This window comes from Dermacentor albipictus, chromosome 4 (genome assembly GCF_038994185.2).
Source record: "Dermacentor albipictus isolate Rhodes 1998 colony chromosome 4, USDA_Dalb.pri_finalv2, whole genome shotgun sequence".
In the NCBI taxonomy this organism is placed as follows: domain Eukaryota; kingdom Metazoa; phylum Arthropoda; class Arachnida; order Ixodida; family Ixodidae; genus Dermacentor; species Dermacentor albipictus.
The window spans coordinates 54,920,310-54,948,284 of NC_091824.1; the positions used below are offsets into that span (position 1 = coordinate 54,920,310).

General features: G+C 45.2%; 1 protein-coding gene across 2 annotated transcripts in view; it reads right to left on the reverse strand.

The window, feature by feature from the left end:
• LOC139059080 (uncharacterized) overlaps positions 1-27,975 on the reverse strand; it is a 78,541-nt gene that overhangs the window by 41,256 nt on the left and 9,310 nt on the right. Inside the window, exons 3-4 of one of the 2 annotated variants that reach the window (XM_070536973.1) lie at positions 10,625-10,725; positions 3,847-4,581 (exon numbers count right to left, since the gene is read on the reverse strand). In XM_070536973.1, the coding sequence (XP_070393074.1) occupies positions 3,847-4,581; positions 10,625-10,709 (820 nt within the window). In that variant the 5' untranslated portion in view covers positions 10,710-10,725. The remainder of the gene's footprint in view (positions 1-3,846; positions 4,582-10,624; positions 10,726-27,975) is intronic. The other variant, XM_070536974.1, reaches the window with a different exon arrangement.

The window sequence follows — 27,975 nt, forward strand, 5'->3', positions numbered from 1 at the left end:
ATTGCCACACAGTTACGACAGGGCGACACGACGCGCATCTCCCCCTCACCGTCGCTGCAGCTGGGAGGCGTTCGAAGAAGCGGCCTTTGTGCTGAAAACCCGCTTCCTTCCTCGAGCCCCATCGATATTGTGACGGGACGAGTTCGGTGTGTGAACAATAGTTTCGGAGTTCCCCAACGTGGACCTGATTTGACACGCATGGACAAGCTGCCATGGGGAAGCCGTATTTTGGTGCTTCTCATGCTCGTCCTGGCGCAAAACAACGAGCGACCCTCGATCGGCACCGATACTTCCCGGAACGGCACCCTTTCAACGCCGTCGTTTGGGCTTCGGAATGTGTGTGTCTTTGTGTCTGTAAACTGATCTGCAGAGCAGCGGCGAGTTGGTGATGAGTAAACGAACAGTCGCCGCCTCGTATGGCCGGCGGATCGAGTGTATAAAAACTGTGGTTGTGCGAATGCTGAGGACACTTCTCTTGAGCAGTCATGTTAGACTGAGTCACTTCTCTCATGCAGTCATGTTGGACTGATACTCCTTTTCTCAAGCAGTCATGTTAGACTGATTTAATTTCTGTAAATAAACCCTTTTCCTCGTTCTCGATGAGAAACAGTTCTTCACTTCATCAACGATCTCAGCGTAAATAAGTTGGACGACGGCATGGGCCAGCTACCTTCGAATTCATGCCGTACTCCAATCTTGGCAAAGGACCACGGACGATGGGATTGAGCCCCCAATCCTGACAGGGGTTATGACTTGCTTGGCGATGTTGTGAACTTACATTTAATCAACCGCTGTCGAAAGCAACAAGGACGTTGTAGAGAAAGCCAAAGAGCACATTTCCCAGAATACGCCTTCTTACGTTTTTTTTTCTTTTTTTTGTCAAACCGAGAGCTACTCATTCGCATGAAGTCGTACGTACTGGGTAAACGATTCCCACCGCTCCTCCCCCATTTTCACGCTCAACATTCATTTGGAACTCTGGCGGTGCAAAATCGCGAAATTGTAGCCGCCTTGACAAGTTCAAGGAAACTTCTGTGGCAGTGCCACCCAAACCTTGTGATATTGGAAGCGTAAAACCTACTCATCGGATGTATATAATACTGAGATTTGCTCGATAACGCGAGCAACTTGCTCAGCTGTGAATTAAGAAAAAAAATCAAAGGGTTTCGGCACTGTTTCGTGCAAATGGATCGAATGCTTGAACAACCTGGCCACCACTAGAGCGGGTTTACTTCTTAGTACTGTTTTCTATTGAAAGCAAACATCTGTGCTAATTACAGCTCAATTGCACACTACGTAGCGTAGTCTTACAAACCGTTAATTAGCCGAACATTTCTTTAAATGAAACCGCTAACGTTGTCAGAGAACAAAACAAAGAATTTTGCTCACAGGCCAAGTCAAGACTTAAAGAAGGGAATTGCGCTAAAAAAGACATGGACTAGTAAGGACATGGACGTGTCCTTTTTAGCGCAATTCCCTTCTTTAAGTATGTACGACCGACTCGCCCAACAACGTGCTCTCCCAAGTCAAGACGAAAATACCGAAGAGGGTACAGAGCCAGTGTGATGTTCTTCGTCAAAGATAGGAGCAGAAGAACCCTTCGTCCTTTTTTTACGCCAAGATATGATGCGGTTTTTAATATTATCAACACATCAAATAGAGATGTACAGTCCCCTATCAAAAATTCACAAGCCAGATCGAGCGCGAACACGTTGACGACTACGAAAACGGCACGGACGCCTGAAGTCGTTCTGCCACTCAAATGATGTCGGTGGTGAGAGATTGTGTTCCTTTGCCTCCTAAGAACCTTGGAGCTCTTAGAATCAAATACAAATCTCGCAAGAGTGCACCAGATCCAACGTGTTCGTGCACGCTGTGGCCTGGAAACTTTTGACGAAGACTGCACCTGCTATCTACTCTCGCTCACTACGACATTAATTACAGGGCATGGGCACCTCAGCTGCTCAAGTCCAGCTGTGGCAGCGCATTGGCATTGCGCCTGGCTGAGCGCTTACGCGGTCATACGCACCGTATCTTGTAGGTAATCTGCGGTGGATGCTAAGGTAAGGCCGAGCCGATATGGCTGGCGGCTTTACGCGCACCAAATTTCGCGCGCCCAGTGTTGGAAGCCACGTAATCCCTATCTCCCGAGGCTCCATGAAGCCAGAGGCAGATCGAAGTGTTTGCTCCCCACCACCGGCGCTCTTCATCGAGCCTGCATTGTGACAGCGACTGTTCGTGGCATTCGAGTAAGATCTGTTCGTGTCTGCCTGAGCAAGCATGACACCTTGCGTTTCAATTCATTTAATAAACGAATGTATACTAAAATATGTGCCGGCGATAAAACTACGAACATTACTTCGCATAGTCGCCTAATACCTTGCCACTGTCATCAATGCTTCGCCTCTTGAGGCAAAGTGCGACTTTTAATGCGTAAGCATTTTTTGGCGAGTACCCCAGATAAATGCGTCCGTTACGCGAAAAATGTAATGCCTTGTATGTTCACAAAAATGCTTAATTTTCGAAGCTAAGACCTTTAATCGTCATAACAGCGTAAATGTATAGGAGTGGTAGCGATATAAGCGATAAGAAAGACTCGAGCCAAGAAAGAATAAAATTCATCAGAGAGAACACCCATAGGGATGCACAGCACTCCGCAGAAAATGCACGGAGAAGCCTATATTAGGGGTGGGCGAACTTGAAGTTTCTGGCTGCGGCAACTGAAATATGGCGCACCATCAACTTAAATTTTGGGGCGGGCCAACTGAAAGTCGGGGGTATCCTTACGCATACTTAGACAACTCCAGTGAAGTTTCCACATTCATTCTTTTATCTCGACTTGCTCAGAGGATGCAGCCACTTCATTTTCCATGTTACGCACAGACGCATTTTTGTGGAACCCTTGATAATAAAAAAAATATAGTTCAGTGGAATTCAATCTGCTGCCGATGATTTAGGAAACATATACCAAGGCGAAGAATTCAACGAGCAAACTGGTGGTTTACTAGATGTTACCATTAAACATGAATTGGTTGAAACATTTTGGACTCATAGCGCCAGCAACTGTATCAGTGTGTCCACGCCCTTATTCGTGGATAGGGTTAGATGTCTATCGAACGGTAGAGTGCTTTGCGAGGTACTGCGGATAAATACATGAGCAGCGACGGTATTTAGGCACCTGAAACGTTGATCCACTGTAAGAAAATGAGCCGTAAACTTATCTGGTAGATACTCCGCTAAGGTCGCCGCGTGGAGAGGGGCAGAGAAACAAACACATACCTAAAATGAGCGATACATATTGAGCATACTTGACAGGGTGAGAGAGATGAAGTGAGCGGTGGAATAAGTCATGATTTAAATAAACAGCCCTATCTTTAGAACTGAGGTGAAGGTACCTGGCAATTATTTAGGAAATTTCGCAGAATACTATTCATGTGTGGGCTGTGTTCTCACATGCTCAATAAGAATTTCGCCTGTTTTATTGAATGTAACATGTTCTTAAAGGACGTCGAGAAAAAAATGAGGAGCCACATGCTAAGCGCATCTTGCGTTCATTATGCTAAACCAACTCCTTCAAATAGTTTTCTTCATCGTCATGTTTTCATAGCAAATTCAACATAGGAAAATGGTGAAGCAGTTACCCCTCTAGTGGCCTGGATTTCGGAAAGACCTCGCCAGAAGGTGAATGATTCTGACGGTGAACAACAGTAAAAGTTGGCTAGAGTATTTCGAAACTAAAGGTGTATGTAAGCAGCCCACCAACCAGCCAGCCTTGGCTGTTGCCGCATCTATAATGACTACAATATAACACTCCATAACAGCGTCTCGGTAAACAGGGCATCTCACTTTCACGTGGCTCACTCGAATCCCCGCTTGGCTTCGTCGTAGGAGGCTTTGGCGATGAAGGCATTGGCATGGTAGGCTTTGGCGTGGTAACTTTCGGCTTGCTGGGCTTCGGTGTTGTTGGAGACGGCCTGGTTGGTCTCGGCGTCCTTGGCGTCGGTGTGGTGGGCCTCGGCGTCCTTGGCGTCGGCGTGGTGGGCCTCGGCGTCCTTGGCGTCGGTGTGGTGGGCCTCGGCGTCCTTGGCGTCGGCGTGGTGGGCCTCGGCGTCCTTGGCGTCGGCGTGGTGGGCCTCGGCGTCCTTGGCGTCGGCGTGGTGGGCGTCGGCTTGGTGGGCTTCGGCGTGGTAGTCATCAGCGTGGTGAGCATTGGAGTGCTAGGCTTCGGCGTGGTGGGTTGCGGCTTGGTGGGTTGCGGCTTGGTTGGTTTCGGCGCGGTGGGCTTGTGCATGGTAGGCTTTGGAGCAGTGGGCTTGGGCAAGGAAGCAGGCTTGAATGAGGTAGGTTTGGGTTTCATTGGTGTCGGCAGCATCCTTTCAGCACTGGTCGAAGGCGGCTGAGGCTCCGAAGCCGTCGACCACGCTGCAGGAGGCGCAGTGGAAGGTGAAATAGGCTCGCTCGTGACTAATTTTGGCGGTTGTGGAGTGGGTTTAACTGCGTTACCACTCGGGCCTGCACCTGCCGCTTTTACCATGGTGGAGTTCTTGCCACCAGAGATAGACGAGTCGTCGTTTGCGTCATCTGCAAAGTAAACAATCGTTTATCTCGCATTCTTGAAAGACATCTACAAAAACAGTACCTATGTCTTTTAGTGAAATTTTATCATAAGCACTAGACTGTTTCCACGCTTGCTACACTGAAAAAAAAAAGATGTGAAAAACGCTACGTTCTTCAGAAAAGACGCCACCTTGGCCGATATAGCGCAAAGATATTCTAAAGTGCTCCTGTTTGGTTTTTTTCATTACCTCGCCGCGATTGGTGAAACCTTTTATTGGGGCCACGCCCATTAAATCTGCCAGCGACGAAGCGTCACGAAAACCGCGAAAGTTGCCCGTCTCAAGATAATGTGTACACTCCGATCAGACATTATTAGCCCAAGCACAGAAAAGAAAATATCACAGCTTCGCCATAAGGGCGAAGCAATGAATGCGATAGAAACATATTAGGGTAATACACGAAGTCTAAGACTCGTAGCTGTAGTGGCAGTATGAAGTAAACGTAATCTAAGTAAAAACAAGCTGCTGCGCTAGAAGTCCACTGTGTGAATCCTGTCATCGGATATTTTCATTTACCTTTATTAATTAAAGCCAACGTCTTTCTTAGTGGCTTTGCGACCACCTTTCGCTATCGAGTATTTCAAACCTCTTTCCTGGGGGGATCCCGGAAGTGCTGCACAGCTGCGCCTATGAGATTACATCACTTTCAGATTTCAGCTCTGCTATTGTTTGGCACCTTTAATATTTAGGACTGTCAAGATTTAAGAATAAATGCATGCACTATGTGTTTTGTTTCGTGACGTTTGTTTGAAGACTGCCATTCTCAAATTATGAGGAATAATATTGTGAAGAATCTAAGACCTGGTATGAGTAACTTTGGTGAAAGAATGGTGTGGCAATATAAACCGCATATACCGCACGCCATATTGCATGGCGTGGCATATAAAATACACACACCTAAATATATACGGAACCTCACGGTGACGGCGGCGACCACGGCAAAAGTTTGCCTGAAGTATCCATATAATTGCTGCCGCAACAAAACATTTCTTTCCTATTCTACGCCTTTGTCACCATTAGCCTTCCGCGATTGGTCGAAATGTACTCGGGCCACGCCTGCTTCACCTATCTTTCACACGACGTTAGAACACCGCGGAAACATCGTCGAAGGGAAGTGTGCGAATCCATCCTCGTCATCATCATCAGCCTTTTTTTATGCCCACTGCAAGACGAAGCCATCTCCCTGCGATGCCCAATCAACCCTGTGCTGCGCCAACCGATTAACACTAGAGCCCGCGAATTTCTTATTTTCATCGTCCCACCTAGTCTTCTGTCGCCTTGGACTCCACTACCCTTCTCTTAGCGGCCATTCTGTAACCTAAATGGTCTACCGGTTATCTAACCTGCGCAGTACATGACCTGTTTAGCTCAATTTCTTTCTCTTAATGTCAATTATAATATCGTCTATACCCGTTTGTTCTCTGACCCGTAGCGTTTGCCTAGCAATTTCCGTTCCATCACTCTTTGCGCGTTCCTCAACTTGTTCTCACGCTTCTTTGTCAGTCTCCAAGCTTCTGCCCCATACGTTAGCACCGTTAAAATGCAAAGATTGTACACCTTTCTTTTCAATTATGATGGTAAGCTTCCAGTCAGGAGCTAATAATGTACGTCTCCCGTATCTGCTCCAATCCATTTTAATGCTTCTGTGAATTGCCTTCTCATGATCAGGGTTCCCTGTGAGTAATTGACCTAAGTAACCTTACTCCTTCACACTCTCGAGACTGACTGGCAATCCTGAATGCTTGTTCGCTTACCTAGCTATTCATGATTATCTTTGTCTTCCGCATAATAATCTTCAACCCCACTCTTACACTCTCTCTGTTAAGGTCCTCAGTCATTTCTTGTAAATCGTCTCTAGGGATGCTGAACAGGATAATTTCATCTGCAAACCGAAGCATTCGGAGATATTCACCGTTGATCCTTACTCCTAAACGTTCCGAGTTTAATAGATTGAATACTTCTTCCAAGCACGCAGTGAATAGCACTGTAGAGATTGTGCTCTCCTTGTCCGACCGATTTGCTTAGAGGCATCTTCCTACCTTTGTTGTGTAGAAGTAACATAGCTGTGGAATCTCCGTAGATATTTTACAAGATATTTACGTATACCTTGATTACGGAATGCCTTTGTGACTGCTGGTATCTCTACTGAATCAAATGCCTTTTCGCAGTCCATGAAAGCCATATAGAGAGGCTGATTGTACTCTGTGGATTTCTCGTTTACCTGATTGATGACATGGATGTAATTCGTTGTATGCATCCCTTCCTGAAATCTGCCGTTTCCCATGGTTGACTATAGTCCAGTGTTGCCCTTGTTCTATTGTAAATTATCTTGGTGAATATTTTATATAATACTGGGAGTAAGCTAATGGACATATAGTTATCCGATTCTTTAACGCTTCCGTTTTTATGGATTCTTATATTGTTCGCTTTCTTCCAGTCTTCTCGGACCCTTGAAATCGATAGACCCTTCGTATTGTCACGTGGTAGTGACGGTGAAGAAAGAAGCAATACGGTGGAATACAAAACTAGCTTTTATTGAAGGAACCTGTGCCCACAAAAACAGGCTACACTTATAGCACAACGATAGCGGCGAACACGGTCGGCGATCGTCGGAAATCTGATCAGCGGGTCAAGTGCGTCGGCTTTTATAGAGCAGTCATCGAATGTTACAGACTAATCTTTCGGACCCGCGTGCCTTCCACAAAGTTCTACACCATTCGCGTTACGCGATGAAATCAGATAACAGAAGGTTCGGCGACAACAGACAGCGGATAGAAGCATCGATAACTTTCCAGAAACTTCGGATACATGCAGGCGCCTCCCGCGCTGTGCGACAACATTTGTTAGGCGGCGAAACTTGGTCGCCCGATAAAGGTAAGTACAGGCGCCCAAATCTTTAACTGGCGTGCGCGAGCGGCGACTTTTCGGTGTGTCAGCGCCGTCTGACGGGGCGAGGCTGGAAACAGTCTGAAGCTAAGCGCATGCGGACAAAGCCCGCTCAGCTGGGCCAATCGTCTGCTAGGCTGTTTGCAGCCTCGCCCCGTCATACGGCGCTGTCGCCCGGAAAAGTCCCCGCTCGCGCACGCCAGTTAAAGATTTGGGCGCCTGTACACGTGTCAGTATAGAGAGCCGCCAGTTTTCAAGCATTATGTATCCTCCATCTTTGATTATATCGACTGTTATTCCATCTGCTCCTGCCGCATTTTCCCGTTTCATGTCTTGCAAGGCTCTTCTAACCTCATCGCTAGTTATTGAAGGAGTCTCTGCAACCTGTTCATTACTGCTTCTAACGGAGGTATCGTGACTCCTATGGGTACTGTACAAGTCAGTATAGAATTCTTCCGCTGCTTCTACTATGAATTGTTATGCCGAACACAAGTTAAGTCCGATTTTTTTTTGGAGGGCATAGCTGGAGACTGCCCCGTTTCGAAAAAAAAAAAGAAAGGATAGCTGTCCACCGGTCACTACATATAACTAGCTGCTCGGAGCTGCGGGGTGAATTGATTTCTTTGCGTCTAATAAAAATTTGGCGTGGCAGCATAACGGTCTCGAGCCCATTCGGCACACATACGACATAACTCTGCCAAACAAACTTCATTAGGCATCCGTTCTGACGGCATTCTTCAGCGACCCGTCGTGCGCCGCTTCAATCATCGACGAGCCATCGCAAGCTGGTTATCTGCTTTCACTGTGCTAGCTCCGTCGCTTCAGAATACTTTGCTTCGCTGTGCATTTTTCGCGTCTTCTCGGCCCGTTAGATGAGGAAAACTTGCCATGGTGGGCAATGCAGTTCTCTTTGAAACCAAATAAAGGTCGACTCCTACAAACGAGGAGAGCGTTTGATTGGGCTGCTGAAGCGACCTTAAGGGTCACCGCCCGTGCTTGCATCGGCGATTGCGTAAACTAGACGCCAGGAAATTCAAATAAAACCAGAACAGAATACCTGTACGTCATAGGCCCTTTTCACGGCGATACCGTGGGCGCCACCATGTTTGATCACGTGGTGAGGCATCCATTATTTTTTTCAGTTGCCTCCGTTGCCTCCTTGTTTACAATGGATGTGCATAAAGCCGGTGCGGCTCAGCATTCCACTGCTTCGGCGAATATCGTATAGACGGTAGCTGGTTGGACAACAAGAACCTTTGACCACAGCTTCAGAGGACATGCAAGTGTTTTCGTAAGCCATTGCATTTTGTCCAAGGGGTATGAATAGCGTACGCGGTGCTTGATCTAAAAGCAGGGCTAGGAATGTATTCGGAGTCGTTCAAACCTTCCGCTTCGGAATTAAATGGGAATGAGCATCTTTTGATGTTCGTACTTTATTTCCCAATCAACTTGAAACAGCGGCGTGTCGCGGTTTTGATTCAATAATATTCCTTGGTGCGGCCACAACCTGATCATTTAGTTTCTGCCTAGTCGCTTGTGGGTGTGCTCAGTTGCGATAGATTTGTTCTTTCTATGCACAAGGGCATTGAAGGCACACATTCTATTCTTCGTAATAGCTTGTAGCAAAGACGCATTACCGCTAGTCACACACTTACTCTGAGGACCGTAAAGAAACGTTCAGCCACAAGCTATCGTGTGTTTTCAGTGTAGTCCATCACCCATGCTCCTACTCACTGATTGTGCGCATTCACTACAACTCGACACGTGGGCGGTAGAGTGGCCGTACGTTTGACTGATAGTTGCGGTGTATGTGTATAGATGTGGGGGAAAAAATGCCAGGAAGCGGTTCTTCTCCCATTGTCACCGTGTAACGAACGGTGCTCGCCGGTGCTCTGGGTCTGAACTCCTTTCTTTTGAGGTTAGCGATACAATGCTAAATAATCAAATTTGGGGTCTGACGTGACAGAACCCCTCTTTGGGTATGAGGCAGGCTGTATGACAGACTCTGGAGTAATTTCGAAAACCCGCGTTGCCTTAACATGCACCGAATGTATGCTACACAATAAAATGTTGACAGGGGAGTGATTTTTTTTAATCCTTGAGCAAAGCTGCGCATAGCGAAGGGCCAGCGACTCCGGCAATCTTTGTGAAGCAGTGGTCTATGAATTTGGCCACACTGATTCACTCATTCCCTAATATGCCAGTCACTATTCTTGCAGCTAGACACTGCACATGTCTTTACCGTTCCATATTTTGGAGCGTGACAGGAGCACATTGCGTTAGTGATCGCCCAGTTGCATTTCTGAAGACTAATCGCACAGTAGCAGAATATCAGCGGCAATGGTTTCGCATTCGCGCGCTTTCGCCAAGGCAACACATGCGGCGCGCCACCGATGGCGCCATCTCGTTTGTACAGAGCAATCTACTCCACGAAAAAGGTCAATATCGCCCCTTGTCACATTTCACGTCACGCAGCATAGTGCGTTCAATACTGCAGATCCGTTTATGAAAAACGTATTGTAGGAACGAACCACTGTAGATGCGCTGCGTGCCTACTTGGGCCGAACAGGCCCTAATTCCATCTTGAAAATACAGAGAGAAAAAGAGAACTAAATGGCAAGAGGAGGATATCCATGTCCGGTTTGCTGCCGAACGTGCGTCTTAAGGGTGTTAAAGGTTCGAAATTGTTCAGGCTGATTGTGTGCGCATGCGCAAATGCATATTAGGACTATAGGCATATGATGGTGAACAGTTTGAGTGATAAAAAAAGATCATCTATAATAGTACCTACGGTTGTCTTCAGAAGCACGTTAGGGGAAGAAGTGCGGCAGAAGAACCTGTTCTTGTGGCTAACTCCGGTGCTTCCATCAGCGACGTTTTCAAGTTTTTTATAAGTGTACAGTATCTCTAGTTTGAGATGTATTATGGAGAACTGGTCGTACATATGCCATGTCTGGTTATCGTAGAAGCACACGATGCGACGTATGCCGGCGCCCATTCGTTAAACCCTGGGCATCAAGGAGAAAACAAAGCTGCCATCTTTTGATTGCACATCTCTCGTTTTTGTTTTGCAAAACAGCAGCAGCAGCATCGAGGTCGTCACTACTTGATGCCACTCTCACCTCCCGATTTATCCATAGCGTAGAGGACGGCGCCGAGTAACAGGACAACGCCGAAAACGCAGAGGAGGAACATGACGAGACGCATCACATCCGACTCCTCGCTGCGAAGAGACGGGCACACATAAGGTATTAGGGGAACAGAACAATTTGGAAACTTGCAGAGCTACTTGTTGTACCAGTCTTATCAAAAACGAAAAAAAAAATCACCTGGCAAAAGCGTTCGGACCACGGTTATCAAATTCAAGCGATAGCTTCCCCGGAGGCCTCCTCAAATATTCTCCTTATGTGTGTGTGTCTGTGTGTTTTCGAATGTCAAGTGCACTCGCGCTATGTTCCTGCATAGACACATCAGCGTATAGTGTCGGGCTCTTTATAGACAACTCCTGCAGAACTTTGTTATTCTGCGCATTTTATGAGGAAAAAAGCACGTGGAAGAGCAGGATCTGCAGTTGTACAGCACTTTTTAGCGTCAACAAAAGAATGCGGAAAGCGAATATTCGCCAGAAATATAGAGTAGCGGGAAGCTCGGTGCGAAAAAAAAAGGTATCGATAGAAAATTGTGGGTCCAAATTCATCTGAAAAACACATTCCATTCAAAAAACGATGTTTCCGCGTGGATATAAAAGCACAAATAGTACCCCTAATTTTCAGAAAATAAAAGCCGGAAACTTTGAACCCTAATCACATTATTATGTATCCATTGTTGGCCCAGTTTATCCGTCATGAGTTCATTTGGACCAAGCAAACTCAGGGCCAGGTTCCCAAGAAAACATCGCTTAAAGAAAAAAGAACTGATGCCCTACAACCCTCATATCTTTGATCCCGTTAAAAAGGCCTATAGGCCACCCGCCGTGGTTGCTCAGTCGCTATGGTGTAGGACTGCTCAGCGCGAGGTCACGGGATCGAATCCCGGCCACGGCGGCCACATTTCGATGGGGGCGAAATGCGAAAACACCCGTGTACGTACATTTGGGTGCACGTTGAAGAACCACAGGTGGTCAAAATTTCTGGATTCCTCCATTACGCCGTGCCTTATAATCAGAAATTGGTTTTCTCACGTGAAACACCATATTTAAAAAAATGAAACCCCAGACTCTTTAAAACCCTAATATCTTATGATCTCCTGTGAACGCGTTGTGGGCTCCTATATAATGAATCAGATGTTTTCACAAGTGATGTGAAATTGTTCGACACGGGAGATGCAGGGCTATACGCTATTCCTGAATAAGAATAGCTACATGACGTCTAACAAAGCTCAAACTCCAAACGACGCCACGTGACTTTGCATGCATTATTACACAGCAGGCCAAGTTTCGAGCAATAGTAAATTTCATGTCGGTGATGCCACACCGACTCATCGATTGATGATAACGTCTCAAAGCGACGCGGGTTCAATGAGGGGCAAGCATTAGAGAACTCAGAATACTTTCTTAGCGCCTTTACCATGAACATAAACCGTCTCGCACGACAATGTTGGCATTGCGGCCCTCATGGTAGCGGCCGCCGGGGCAGGAGATTGAACCCACGATTTCGCGCTCATCAACAGAATGCCTAAGCTATACTGTTACACCATGGTACGCCATCGCCGATGGCCGTCCAGCAGTCAGCTGCTCTATTACGAATGAATAACGTGTCACTTATGACAGACCAATAAGAACTGCCAACCAATGTATTTTGTTGCAGAAGAAAAGAGCGCGTTATACATCATTCTTATCGACAGATTGAAAACAGCTAATTGTTCGGACGAGATATCGAGAATGAAACAAATGCGTTGGCATAATATTACCAGTGTGCATGAATCAGTAAATGCTTATTATAAAGGACACCGAAGGGAAAGAGAAGGTGTTAGGCAACTCAAGCAGATTACCCTTTCCGAATTATTGCGGTGTTCGGTGAGTGGGAAAGGTATAGCTTTGGATGGCAGACAAAACCTCCCGAGAATGTTCGGGTTTTTCCCGCTGGCATCGCCTATCCCTGACATCTCAAAAGCATTGAGAGTGGAGACACGGAAAGGAAACTTGATAACCGACTAAAGTCAAAGACTACTCCGTTGCTCTCGAGGCACCGCTAGGCGCTGTGCTGATTCACTGTCACGAAGAGAGGACAAAAACACGAAATTACGCCACGGTTTTTCTGGTAAACTCAAAGCGCCATGTTTTTTCAAACGTTTAGCGTTACTTTTTTCAAGGTCCAGAGCTAGAGTCGATTTAGAACCGAGGATGCAGCTTGGGGGCTACTACCAAAAACATCACCTCACGGCCACAATATTAAGCCCTACGTGGCAGCATGGCCTCCGAGATCCGGCTAGGAAGAAACGCTAAGCCTCCCAGCGAAGCGCGAGTTCTACGCCGACGAAAGGAACGTGTGCCTATGGCGGAAACAGCTAATGAACTTTTCAACTGTGCTGCGAAGCAGATGCCTTTTATAGGACAGCAGAAAAGTCGACACCACGGTGGGGGAAATATCCTGTCGGGCCGCGAAAGAAGCCGAACCATCCGCAACGTAGAATAGTGCGAGAATCACAAAGGTGCCCTGTCTTGAAGCATACTGCGTACGGAAGGGTGAACAGTATGAAGAAATCAGCGACAACGAGGCCAGTGATGGCTATTAAGGTGATGAGCGAACGTAGTACATGCATCAAAAAGCATAATAAGATGGATTTTCTCTCTGCTTATATCTCTTTATGAGGACGTTATTGGTTCGTCTCCCACCGGTGACAAGGTATTTTTTCTTTAACTTTCATTTACCTTTAGCTTATTCTTTCTACACTTGAATAGAAATCACAGATTACTTCTCCTATGCTATTAGCTTCATATGGTTGTGGCTAGGGAAAATTGGGCCTTTCGGTTGCCCTCCTACTCGTTCATTCCATAGCGAGGGTCTCAACTCCAGCAGGTTGGACACCACCTAGTAGCATACGAGGGTTTATTGGTTAGCATCATACTCTTGAAGTCAGGCTGTACCCAAAGGGGGGGGGGGGGGGTGCTCCGCCAGAAGGTAAGCGGCGTACCCCTTCTTCCCCCCTTGCCCACGCCACCACTCCTGACTCATATTTCTAAAGCATTGCACAATTATTTTTGATACTTCACAGCTATTGAGCAGTGAACACTTTGCTGCCTTTTTCACTCCTTCTGTATGGCAGTAGTTATCGGCATCTCTTGGGCTCGGAATGCCAGTTTTCTCATCGATTCAATGCCTGAGCGATTAGCTCGAGATGCATTCACTTATCATGATCTATTGCAACGGTTACGCGCATCGCTGCTGCTTCGTTAGTTCAACCATCTTCGTTTACACTGATCCGCAGGAACCAAGAAAGGGATTCCGTTCGTAGTAAGGTGGTCTGTATGCTTGTGGAACGAGTTGGGGCCGGATAAGACACCAGTTGCGTTTAACTTTCCTTTCATTTCATTATTTCCTCGAGTGACAGCTCGCTTTCACGGTGCAGGTCATCCGAGCCATATACCCGTGAAATGGGTTATATAAGGGGGAAAATAAAATCACGCGAAAGAGCGCCTATCTTCAAACCCTGCTATAACCGTTAAACCCATAAGCAATATGAATAGCACCCGTTACTTCGTCTCATTTTTCTCTAATTGTACAGCACTTTTCGTGCAAAATTGGAAACCAGAAACAAGAGTTGCAAGGACTTGAGAAAAGAAGCGGTCTACTAAGGCAGACATAGGCAACAGCCAAACAGGAAGGACAAGCGAAAATTCACAAATTTAACCGTTATTTCTGAACATATCTATGGTCCAACATCTTTTTATTTAAAAAGAAAGTAGAGAAACACCGCCGTAAGTGCAGAATGATTCCGTGCGTTTTGAATGAGGTTTCTACAGTTATCAGCCGAGCCGCCTGACATGGGCACTTCTCTGCTGGGCTAATGTGTTTTGTTTTTTTTTCTAACATTCCGCAGTGGGAGCAGTACGTCTAGAACCGCGGCGTCCTGTGCTCTACGCTGTTGTACAGAAATGGCAGCCACGCCAATTGAGGGATCGAAAAGAACAGTGATTGTTACGCACATATCTTTCTATATAATTCTTCCAGAGCTAATGAAATAAAGGATACTAGAAATCTTTATTTTACACTTCCGCTTGTTTAGTTGTTCTTGGCAGTGTTCTTGCGCTTCCTTCATACCCGAGTCCACTTCATGTGGTTCTATGTTTGTCAAGTAAAAGAGAGGTGTATCTGACAAGCGTACCTGTGAGACAGAGGTTATTTCATTTCTTTTTTGTGGGTTTCGCATCTTTATGTTGAACGATGGTCATTATTCACAATTGTTGTAGTAAAGGTACCGCCCCCTCATGTGCATAGAAAGGTAACCTTGGTTGGGTGCCCCCCCCCCCCCCAAACGAAATAATCCTGGATAGCTGCCCGCTTGAAGCTGATGTAATACGTGACGCCGTTGGTCAAACCAATGTTCCTGATCAGCCCCTGTTGCCCTGAGTGGCGCTGGATAGCCCACACATAATTAGACATTGTACTCATTCTTAACTAACCGAGTAATTTGAGGTGAGAACAGTGGCCTGCGTAGCAAAGCTGGTAGCGCCATGCACGCGTGAAGCGGAAGTTATGCGCTCCGCTCCCACCAGGCGCAAGTTCTTTTGTTTGTCCACTTTCATTACCCTTTAGCTTATCATTGTAACTTTCTCTGTGCTTTCATTAGCCCCATATGATTGCGACCTGGTTGGGATTGGGATTGGGACCTGGTTAGGTTGGGTTGGGATATATATATATATATATATATATATATATATATATATATATATATATATATATATATATATATATATGTATATATATATATATATATATATCCTAAGCTTTTGAATTGTGGAGTGTGGCGTATATTTTAGCCAATACGACAATTAATGCAATTACTGCATACCCAACGGTTGTGTTGACTAGTTGCTACTAGCGCCATGGCTTTTCCACCAAGCTCGCTTCTTTGTGCGCCGTAAAGTGAGTACGTGTGTTTTCCGGGGTGCAATCGACGCCGATCGACGGCCCGTACCTGACATACACCCTTCTCTCGACACGCTCATCAGTGCCCCCGGCGAATATTCCCGCAGCGCCAACTACGATTTGCTATCCGCAACCCACAAAGTCTCATGCGGAAGCACCAGCTCGCGCAAGCTCTTGCACCACCGTTGCGCCATCTATGAGAGACAGGTAGTGATAGCTGCCGAGTTTCGCACCCCGACAGCAAGGGGGAAGTGCGGCGCTGGCGTACGCGTGGGACTACGCGGGACTGACGGGCAGCAGTGATGTTCCGCGCAGCCCATTTTTTCCCTATTAGGGGAATTTTCGTCCCCAAATTTGGGGTAGAGGAGGAAGGAAATTTTTGTGAAATTGCAGGGAGTTTTTATAATTGTGAAGCAAACATTAGAATGATGCCTTTCAGCGAGCAATCACTTTGACAAGCAACAGCACACCGTTTTCAGTGCACGGGCAAAACTTGGACCATGGCTGCTTCAAATTCTAATAGCCTTCGTTGTTGAACATCTGGTGTGCTGTTTCAGTACAAAACTCGAACTGTAGTTTCTTTTCATCAATATTGGATAACCTACTCAGGATCGCTAAAAAAGGGGCTATCCACCAGTGTTAGTTCATGCTATGGAAGTCTGTCTACGGGAAGGTATGTCGAGAACCAAGATTGAAAAGTGTCACATTCAAATTTGAGTTCTCGTATTGCTGTTGAGCCGAAATGCTTAAAAAACCGTAATATTTTCGACAACACAAACGCATTTGAATCAACTCTGAGGTTTCACCTGCCAAAATCACGATTTCTTAATTTTGACCTCGAATGGACCTTTAATATTCCCCCAATGCACGGGACAGGGACGTTGCATTTTTCCCCATCGAAAGGCGGCCACCGCAGCAGGGATTCAATACGCCGTCGTTGTGCTTAGTAGCGCAACACCATAGCCACTGAACCACTGCGACAGGTGCTTGAGGTGATATATATATATATATATATTAGTGCAGTAGGAATAACTTCATTCACTAAAAAAAGGAGCACGACGGACATTGTTACACCAAAATATATTGCTGCCGTTTCGGCTGGTGGACCAGCCTTTGTTAAGGGTATAGACTGAAACAAAGTTTGGGTTTCTTCCTAGGTATATATACATATGCCGGGAGCTTTGCGGGGATTTTTAGGAATTTAGGAATTAATTAGGGAAAATTATCGCAAATAGGCACTTTTCATGCATAGAAATGGGAATTCTGCTGCACGGTAGGGAACGTTACAGGGCGCCTCGTACGTTCGCGAAAACTCTGTCCTGGAAGCCAGATGGATCCGTATACTATACGTTTGGTCTCACATATTAAGCAAATTTTGTTGTGCGAGAATATATAGTCCCATTTAGCCTCTTATTTATTCCATTCGATAGTTTTCAGATAATAAAGAAATAAAGGGGTACTGTAAAATACTAACATCGTTACGCATCGTGAAACTGTCACCTATACTTAGCTACACACGTTGTTGAAATAGTCGTAATTTGTTAGTGCATGTGCACCATGAAATTGCGGAATCAACTGAAGTGACTGTGAACGTATAACAGTTAACGGCTGCAAGTTAACGGTTGTAAGCTTAGCAGGCAGCACAGCATAACCTCGAAGAACAATAAAAATGGTATCGTGCATCTTCAACAATCCCGCGCGAAATTGTGGAAAAATTCCTGTGACACCTAACATTTCTATTGTGGGTGAACGACTGGCGAGGCAGGTATTCTTCTAGTAGCCTTGATTTATTCTGGTGATTGCCAATTTGCAGCCAAATATGACACGACGACAAAATAATCAATGGCGTTCACACCCAACTAAAGGTTTATAAAGGCCATTTACGGTTAATATAAGCCTTGATGTTTTGCGAACCTAATAAATGCAATTTACGTCATTATTAGTCGCGTAGATGGAAGTTGCCGCTCAAGCCTGCTATTTCGTGCAGTGTGACGGCACTGGAAGAAGCACAACAATATCCCTGGCGAGGGCCAGAGCCCCCTCTCCTCCCACCGGCCTACGCGTGCCGGTACTTGAGACAACTCTTCTTGCTCTGAATGTTAGTTCACTAAGATACTTGAGTGGTCTATGAGTCCTGAACTTGAGTACAGACTATACGGGGCGATCATTTCTCGTGGAGGCTGGAGCCTCCATCTCCGCCCACCGACCTAGGCATGCCGGTACTTCTCGCACAATGTTTGTTGCTCAGAAAACTTTTTCACTGAGATACTTGAGTGGGCTATAAGACCTGTACTAGAGTACAGACTACACGGAGCCATCATTTCTGGTCGGCGCCAGAGCCTCCCACTCCTGCCACCGACCTAGGCATGCCGGTACTTCTGACGAACCTCTTGTTGGTCAGATAGTTTCTTCAGTGAGATACATGAGTGGGCTATGGGACCTGCAGTAGATTACTGACTATAAGGGGCGACCATTTCAAAGCTTTCCGGAATTTAAAAAAACACACCTATTGCGGATAGCGCAACTCTTTTCTCTTTGAGCTGGATTACTCGAAGAGGCGAACATTACTAGAACGAGAAACAGAAATACACATTCAACTAATTAATAGAAATTCACCAACTCCTAAAGAATTACTTTAGGACAAATATTGTAATTTATGAATTGTAACAGGCGATATTGCAAAGCGTATCCACTTGAAATGAATCTCCAGGATGACAACAGTTTTGAAATCTTATTTACCAATGTGTGAGTTGAAATACACGCGCGTTGACGTAAATAAAGCGCACATCTGGGCTAGTTTGAAGAACAACAATTTTACGCATGTACATTGCTCTAAATAAGTCGGAGAAATCGAGAGAAGACGGAAGGACAGGTCGTACTGTCCTTTCGTCTTCCATTTACTCTTACTTTCTTTCTATTTCTTCAAAACGCTGGGAATAGATAAAATTATGATATTCAAGCTAGCCCTGATGTCCACTTTAAGTACTGCTCTTTCTAGCGTCCAGGGCCTTTTCTTGCTGTGTCGTTCGTTCACCAGCGTCCCACCTGTCCTTTCCTCCTTCTTCATCTATTGATGTTTCCTATTTAAGGCACGGAAAATACATGACAAATTCCAGTTACTTTTGTACTTTCTTTCAAAAAAGACAATATTGTGAAGTAAGTAAGCGGGACAGCGCATTTTTGCGCTTATATTCTGTTGTCATTCTGTAAATTCAAGTGGATGCGCCTTGTAAACTCACCGGCTACAATTCTTAAATTGCAATATGCGCCGTAATAAGATAATTAGTGTTTTTTCGTTTAATTAGTTGAATGTATGTATCGACTTCTTATGTATGTAATGTCCGCCTCTCTGAATAATTCTTCTCGAGGACTAGAATTATGTTATCTGCAAGAGGCGATTTTTTCAAATTCCGGAAAGCTTAGAAGTGATCACCCCGTAGAGAAAGCTCGAGCGACCACCTTAAGCACTATGAGTCCCCCGCGTTCTGTACTGCTTTCGCCTCTCTGCCCCGGCCCTTTTCACAATTTTTGTTGCAAGATTGACAGGTAGGCGAGATTGCAGTGTAACATGCTGTGTTCCAGCGCGAAGAGATGCATTCGAAGACAGCAGGCCAACGCTGTCACTGCTTTCTTATAACGGCCCCATCCTCAATGCAACCTGCTACGAGTAATAAATTCGTAAACGTTTCATATCGGAGTCTCAATTTTGTTTTCTCTGCTTGCTTCTTTTCTGTGCAATTTTGTTTTCTGGACCAGTGTTCAGTTGAAATTCAAAACTACGAGGACTGCTACTGCCATATGGTATAAGTCACGGATCACATGCCCGAACCGCGTATCCATATCAAATTTCTGGTCTAGTGATGAATTACGGGCAGGTTAGATCACGAGTCAAATAAATGAGGGATGTTGCACCTGAAAAATGTATTTCGGTGCCTGAGTTCGTCCGCTCTTGTAGGTGGTACTTGTGTTAGCTTAATGAGCATCTCCTAAATGATATTGGCTTTTTTCGTCGCCCTCAAGAGACCAAATGCCTGTGCGAACAGCAAAGTAAGGCTTTCAAGCACTATGGCTGCAGGCGTTGCGCAATGCTTCAGCGTGCAAACATCACGGTGAGAATTACGTATTTTTTCGGGCTTGAAGTTTCGTCCGCAACCCTCAGAGCTAGCTTATAACTTTGCTCAGGCTTTTAGATATTAAAAGTACCTTTTCGTATGATGCGGATTTTTGCGCCAAATTACATTAAATAAAAGCACCATTTTGCATTACGGCGTGACATGCCGAAATAACACTGCAATCGCGAAAACAGTAAACGCGATAGGTTTAGCCACCAAGGCAAAGTTAAGCAACTTACTCGTCGTCAGCTGTAAATATAACATTGTGCATTAAAATACTGCTTATCTCAATGTAACAACTGTTGCACAGAAGCGATAGTGATGTTCAAAAAAACAGGGACGAAATTCACGAAGCTTTTCGTTGGTAACAGCTCTTTGCCACTCGCCAGTCACTTTCGCTAATAGGTCCGGTGTCATGACTGGCTGAATTTTTTTTTTACTTACGGACAATTCTATCAAAAGAGCTCTTTGTTAATACGAGAGCAGGTTTGCAGTGGCACAACTGTACGCTTTCGGTCACAGTGACATGCACGTGACCTAATTTTCTAAAGGATCTCGAATGTGCTAAGACGTCCTTATAAAGTATCGAGTACTTGATTTCAACGATTTTGGTTCTGGTGCAGCTATATTTTGCTGACACAAATGCATGAAAAAATAATCATCAGGAAGCAACTCACTGGAATGCTGATATGTCACAATTTAGGAGAGAGTAGAGATAAGAAGGTTTCTGGTTGTTTCCTATAAATAGCGTTTGCCATTGGAACATTCAAATAATAAAAACAAGTTACGTGTGTTTGGGGCAGCTGTACTTCCAATAAAACTTTTTAAAGCGTACACAGCTGCGATGAACGGTTCTAGTGTAAATTGCGAAGCACGTCCTGAAATTGGCGTCAGTGTCTTGGCGTGCACTTCATATCCAGCCATGTATACGCCTGCTTTTTCGGCGTCCTAATCATTATTCTGAAGTCTAAATTAACGTTAATATAGCCTAAGTCTAGAGAGACCCCCTTTGGCGCAGTAATTTGTATGCTATTACAGCATATGTAGTCGCATGAGTGGAAGATGAAGTGTGAACGGGGCGAAGGAGGTACAATGACGTTTTGCCCCCATCTGAGGCTCAGCTTGAAGTGTGAAGCGTGTAAAATAAACCTCGTTTCTTTCGTGTCGTAAATATTTGGCTGGGGGTGGCGGGGTAATGGAAGTAACGGTGTACCTGGAAACATTTATTCTTCGCCGCAGTTGTCGCCTCGCCGGACTACCACCATCGCCTGCTGACATGTCCAACGATGGAGGCGCTATAGAACCGACGCCTGCCACTCTGGGATCGATGCCTGATGGTAGGTGGCACTACTACCGCTAACTTCTAGTTTTCACCGGGAAAGCAGATGAAGATGTGGACGAGTGGCTAGGGCATTACCAACGAGTGAGCACGTTTAACGACTGGAACACTGCCGACTAACCAACGTTGACTTCGCACTCGCTGACACTGGCCTGATGTGGTTTGAAAGTCATGAATCAATATTAACGACGTGGGAGCGTTTCGTCGATGTGCTGAAGGAATGCTTCGTTGATTAGTACGAAAAAAATGAACGCGCAAGCACAGCCTGGATCAGAGTACACCTACCAGGGGAGACTTTCACTACCTACATTGAGGATATTTTGAAATTCTGCAAGCAAGCCAACGCAAGAATGTCCAAGAAAGACAATGCCGGGCTTCTGTTTAAGGGCACAGCGGAGCAAGAGTACAATTTCCTAATCGGCAAGGCCATTCACACTTCAGGGTCTGGCGTCATGAAGCACTGCCGCATGTTTGAGGCCTTGAATATGCGCCGAATAACACCTCATTTTGGCCGATTGGCAATGTTACCGCTGTGGCCAGTATCAACATGAGCTCCTCGTTTCACCTAGCGTCGACCCTAAGACGGATCGTTCACGAAAAAATGTTACAGTAAATGTAGCTACATGAGTGGAAGAAGAAGTAGGAGTGGGGGAAAGGAGGGAGCGAAGGTGGGCCTCTTGACCCGTCTGAGGCTCGCTTAGAAGCCTGTTTCATAAACCCTGTTTCTTTTGTGTCGTAACAATACTCATACACTTGTTTACTGCAGTCAACATATTTTTTTTATTACTTCACTTCTAATGTTCCAAACAACCATGGTTAAGCTGTTCTGAACTGCTTGTTTTCATCAGCATTTCCTGGCGTCGAAGACGTAAATATTAAGTATAAGTGGAAACCTCTGTTTCTTTCTACAAAACTAGCACAGAATAAAAAAAGGCGTAGTTAAAGCTTATTACAGCCCTCCCAATGCCTACAATTATTAAAACCATACCTCCTCTTGTAACTATGGTGCACTTACGACCCTGGCGCTTGAAGCCGCGGAAACATAGGCAGTTCAAAGGAGTTTGTAAGTTAAAATGTCAGGCAAACATTTTTAACAGGGAGGCACATACGGAAATGCTAAAAAATCGAAATGATAGTACATGTTATGGGCCTCTGTAGGCTTGAAGCTGAGCTTGTGTTAAGGTGTTAGCCCTCACAGTAATGCTAATTGCAATTGGCACTGTAGCGTACATAAAGCAGGATATGATGAAGGGTGCGCATTTCTTTAAGACTCTTTCTCAGTCGCTGCATGGACTACCATTGTTCGACATTATTTTCTCAGTGTTTTCAGAGACAAATCTGTGTTTACCGGAAATCAGGCAAAATTTTGTCGTAAGCACGTATGATTGCGTGCGACTGCTGGATGCGCCAAGAAGAATCTTTGCTGCTTCTGCAATTCAGTCACGTGGCTCCGAGTGCGGCTTCAGGATTAGCCTGCAGGATGGCACGCTCGGTATCGCATACGCAAAAATACTTACGTGGTGCTTCAAGAAAATAGATTTTGCTGCCACAAACATAGCACCTAGCGGAAGCACTAGCACCGTGACTGGGTCATTCCATGCAACTTCAGTATGTGGAAAGAAAAAGCTGAGATTTCCATACACGTCCATTGAATTCCAGTTACCCTTTAAATTTTCTCACAGCAACATTCCAAAGCCTTATACCGATGAGTAACCTTGATTGGATTCTTACCATCTCCAGTCTCTGTGTCGTGAAATGAAAAACGTACGAAGAAAAATAATTTTCATCACAAGAAAATAACGTTTTCTTATCGCAACCTTGGTAGAACAATAGAGCTTACTACTCGCAAAGTTTTATATTTACAGTAACACAAATTACTGTGCGCTGTTGTAAAACTACGTACACACGCCAGTCCTTCAAAGCCATGTGTTCATTAGGTAAGCAACCATGAACAAAACCGCTATTGTTCAAGATCGAAAACCGTATTTGTCTCTCGTTCTAGACCGCTTTAAACGTGAAATGCCCGTATTCGAGAAAAATCACGGCCCCGGCGGCCGCATTTCGATGGGACCGTAATGTGTAAACACCCCTGTACTTAGGTTTAGGGGCACATTAGAGAATCCCAAGACGTCCAAGTCATAGCAGAGTCCCCTACTATGGCGGGCCTCATAATCATATCGTGGTTTTGGGACGTAAAACCTCACAATTTCATTGTTTTTACGTGAAGGCCATCAACGTTTTATACCTACCGATAAAATCAATTTGGAATAATTCAGCACTAGATTACAGCTCTACGGCCGCGCAGCGTGAAGTCCGGATATTGGAGTTTAGGGGTTTACTAGATTCAGCGTTGCCCATATTGGAATTCGTGGGAGATGTTCACACAGCCCTTTATGTACCTGGCACCCTATCGCTTACTTTATCGCATTCCTCAACTACCTTAACGTCGCAGTGGTGAAACTAGCGAAGGGTTCTTCACTGATATCTAATTTATCGCTGTTTTTGCCTTCGTCACTTAAAGTTTACACTTATGGCTGGCACAAAAAAATGTCGCTAATGCCGCATTTGTCTAAGAAGAAAACCTGCCGTGGTTGCTCAGTGGCTATGGTGTGAGGCTGCTGAGTACGAGGTCGCGGGATCGAATCCCTGCCACTGCGGCCGCATTTCGATGGGGTCGGAATGCGAGAAACACCCGTGTACTTAGATTTAGGTGTACAATAAAGAACCCCAGGTGGTCTAAATTTCCGGAGTCTTCCACTACCTCGTGCCTCATAATTTGAAAGTGGTTTTGGCACGTAAAATCAGGAAGTGGTTTCGGCACGTAAAACCCAATATTTTTGAAGAAAAATAGCCTTTCACGTCCGTTTGACCTCTAGAATGACAGTTTGAAGTGCTACTCGGTTATTAGACAGACGATCCGCCAGCTGCAGGCCGACACCGCACCGTTCGCAATTGCGAGCAAATGTTCTGCGATCGGTGAACTTATCACTAGACTTGGGTTCATCGCCTCTGATAAACCCTCTCCCTCAGAAACCGCCTTCTATGAGGTACAAAATGGCTCATGCTTTAAAATTTGCAAAACGAAATTCGAATTTGTTTTCACGGCACGTTTTATTTGCTCTGTCAAAGGTACATGCAATCATCCGAAATAAACTCCATCATCACCGTCATTATAATAAAGAACTGAAAAGCCTGATAGAGGGCGTGTCTTTGGCGGTCAAGCGTAGCTGGCATCCGGTAGGGAACAAAGAATTTAGCAGTGTGGCGTAATACGTTAGGAAAAGCAGCTGGTGTTATGGCAAGCAATTCCATTCATTAAAATTCTGCAGTCACAATGAGAGGAGATTACCGGTATTATACTATGCCAGGTGCATTTCTTTTATGAAGTAGAGGAAATAAAATAGTCTCTATTTTGTGGAGTTATTTCTACGTAAAAAACAATAGAAATACGCCAATAGTTGCATACAAGAATGCTGACTAAGCAACAGTAGGTTTAACTAAAATTTTCGCTTGAGCCATAATAATTTTCTCGCATCAATGCTAACTCAGCCTTCCCTGTCTAAATGCGAATGGGAGTATGCTGCATGACTATGAAGTGCACAATCCGCCTTAATATTACGGAAGAGGAGGAAGAGAGAAAACAAAGGCGCTATTATCTTGTGCACAGTCAACGCAGAACAGAACCACAAGTATCAGGCGTTATTTTACTCGTTTTCCACAAAATGACTCCTCACACGGCTACTTACGTTGTTCGACAGCTGCAAAGGCACGAAAAACGAACACACTGTTATGTCACATAACATCACTTTTTGCCTCAAAGCGTGGAACGCATGATCGTCAATGAGAATGAATGTATTCACGGTGACACGCCACCAGCAGCTTCTCCAAAGTTTCAGAAGAAGACGTGATTGTCGTGATATTGTCTGCTATGTCATTCGATCCCTTTCCCTTTTTACGAATGAAATTCGCGCATTGATTACAAACAATTTTGCGGATTGCTAAGGCTTCAACGGTCTGGCCAGAAACCACGTTGCACCTCCCTTATCGCTGTTCTGAACATCCAAGAAATAAAATTTATTGAGAAGCACGCATGTTCCTGAATGAAAACAACACCAGAAACACGATGCGCGTGTCGATGTATTCCCCTCTGCAGTTACAATGAGACATGCACGCGGACAAATCTTCGGTCACCATGATGTTATGCGAAAGGAAAGACTTGCGTTTTCTCCAGCAATAAGTCCCGTTGACGTGGATAATGGATTCTTGATGAACAGAGTCAAATATAACTGACAGAGAAGAGGAAAGCATGCTGACCGCACCGTAACTGCCCAATTCGCGGGCGCTTGCCTCCGAGGATTGCCATATTGTTCGAAGGGTTACTAGGTTGATTTACCACACCCATTGAACATGGAAAGAGGCGCTTGAATTAGGCGGTAATAATTACTGCCATCGAATCTCGAAGCATGGGTTGTCGAGGGAGAAAAAGAAAAGAGTCAGGAGAGGAAAATTCTGCAGAAGACATCCCTAGTGTATGTGCAGGTAAGCGAAGCCTTCTGTTCTTACACTGGGCAGGTTGTTTCCGAGCACTGCAGAGCCCTCTGGAAGCGTGCATTAAGCTCGACTGGTCAAAGTCAAGCGTTCTCAACACATTCAGCTGCTTCGTTTGGAGCACCGTGCTCCAGCTCGGAGCTCTCGCAGGCGTCTCACGTTTGACCAGGAAACGCGACCAAGATCTGATGGAGTTCCGGTCACGTGGGTCCTGCAGCTTCCATGCTTGTCATGGCGTCAGCCATGGGGACACGCTCCCGCGCCTGCGCACCTTGTTTGTTTACAACAGCTCAAATACAGACGTGTTTCCTCTTCCAGACTCCAATTGCTCTGGCGAGAGGGTTCAAGTTCCGCTTGCTCATGCTTTCTCTTGGTGCGATGATGAGTTGGCCCCGCGTCGTTCCATACGGAGTCATAGCCTGACAGGGACCAGCCGAATGTTACATTACTTTAAAGAACGGTGCATTCAATCCCGGTACATTACGTGTAGAATGTTCAAAACACTTCATTTACAGATTCCAGCATTGTGGCACGATAACAAACGCTCAGCAAACTCCCTCCGCCACCATGGCAAACCTCGCAGAACAAGTGCACGTTTTATCAGCATATAAACGCGTTGAATTTGAGAACACGTACGACATGCTCAACATTGAAGCGCGCCAAAGTGACACAGCACAGAACACCTATATAAACTTGGAGAACGGAAACTGTACCTTCTACAGTGACACGGAAGGTAAGAGTAGCGGTAGCGTTGTCAACTAACGTATGCGACCGAGAGGTGGCGCTAACAAAATCAAAACTAATATCATCATTACGTAGTGAGCAATATGACCGTTACGGTAGCGGCTGACGGGCCTCGTCGCGCTGCTCGCTCGCTAGTTTTGGGAGCTTTCTTCCCGCGCCGGGGCGGTATTCATGTCTACGGTACTCTAACATGACTACGCGTATCTTTACTAAGGTGACCAAAACGCCTCAACTGGCACACAAACACTTGAAAGAAGTTTATTGTCAATGGTGAATGAAGCAGTACATGCCCACAATGTTCGTAGAGGTCAGGTGGAATTAATGCTGTCAGTCACTGAGTTTACAACCAACAGAAACAGATAGTCATCTACTTAATGGACTCGAAAGCTTAAATCGAGTGAAGTTTTATCATCGTGTTCGGCGTGCCACTAAAACGGGGAGAATGAAGCTTAGGACAACGATATTTATTCTGGGCTGCCCTCCTACTTGTATTGCGTACAGCGCTGCTTTACGTGTTTCATACAATATGTCTATTGTCTGCGTTTGTTGATTCAGCTAGAACCAAAAAAGAAACATAAGTGCTAGGCAAAGATGTGCTGTTAGCAAGACAAGCTCGAGCTGCAATGTCCCATTGTTTTCATAACACGTTGGCGAGAGGTACGAAGTGTAGGGGGGAAAAAGTTATCCTAAATTTCACATCAGATATTGCCCGCTCTTCATATTTCTGCTGCAGATTTGGTGTTCAGGAGTGTCAGTAAAGGCTTTGACACAAACGGAGTATTCGTAGCAAAGCGAGGAACCGTATGGACAAAAAAATTCTTACAATGACCTCTGAAGATATTTTGTGAATAAACAAAGACGCTAAATAAATATTTAAGTAAGCCCAATAAATGCTCACGGATGCTTGGGAAGCGCAATTTATGGTTTCATGTAAAAAAAACATCTACGTTTGTGCATTCAAACAAGGCAAAGAAGTTACAAAGAGATGAACATTTCAATTCAGTAATAGAGGTGAGCAAGGGAAGCATCAGCCTGGAGCCAGCGTTTCAACAAGCAAACATATTTCTGATGGCCGTGACGAAGACAAGTCCTCACGCTGAGGCTTCCCTTGCTCATGCACTCTTTACTGGCTAAATTTTAAGCCAAACTTACTCCGAGTATATTTCAAAAGCTTTCTGGGAACACACTGTGCTCAAGTTTATCATCTACTGTTTGAAGAGAAAGAATAATTGTTTTTAGTGATTTGTCATGTTTGAAAAGTCTGGTGTAGGCCGGACGTGTGAAGTTGCCTCTTACGGTGCAGGGCCAACCTACTTATTGACTTATGCAAACCCTGCGTGACCTTTTGGAGTTAACAAATATAAAATAATGCGCGTAACCACATCTATTTCTTATCCTAGTACGTACCATCTAACCAACCTTCCCTTAGATTTTGTCATGTCTTGTTGTACACATTGCAAATAGCTTAAATTGAACCAACGAGAAGTAAAGGGTTAACCGGGGGGGGGGGGGGGCGATTTTTATTAGTCACATCATAAGAAGCCAGCAAACAATGACACCAAGGACAACATATGGGCAAATACTTGTGCCTAATAAATGAAATAAAGAAACGATAAATTAATGAAAATGAAAGTGGAAGAAAA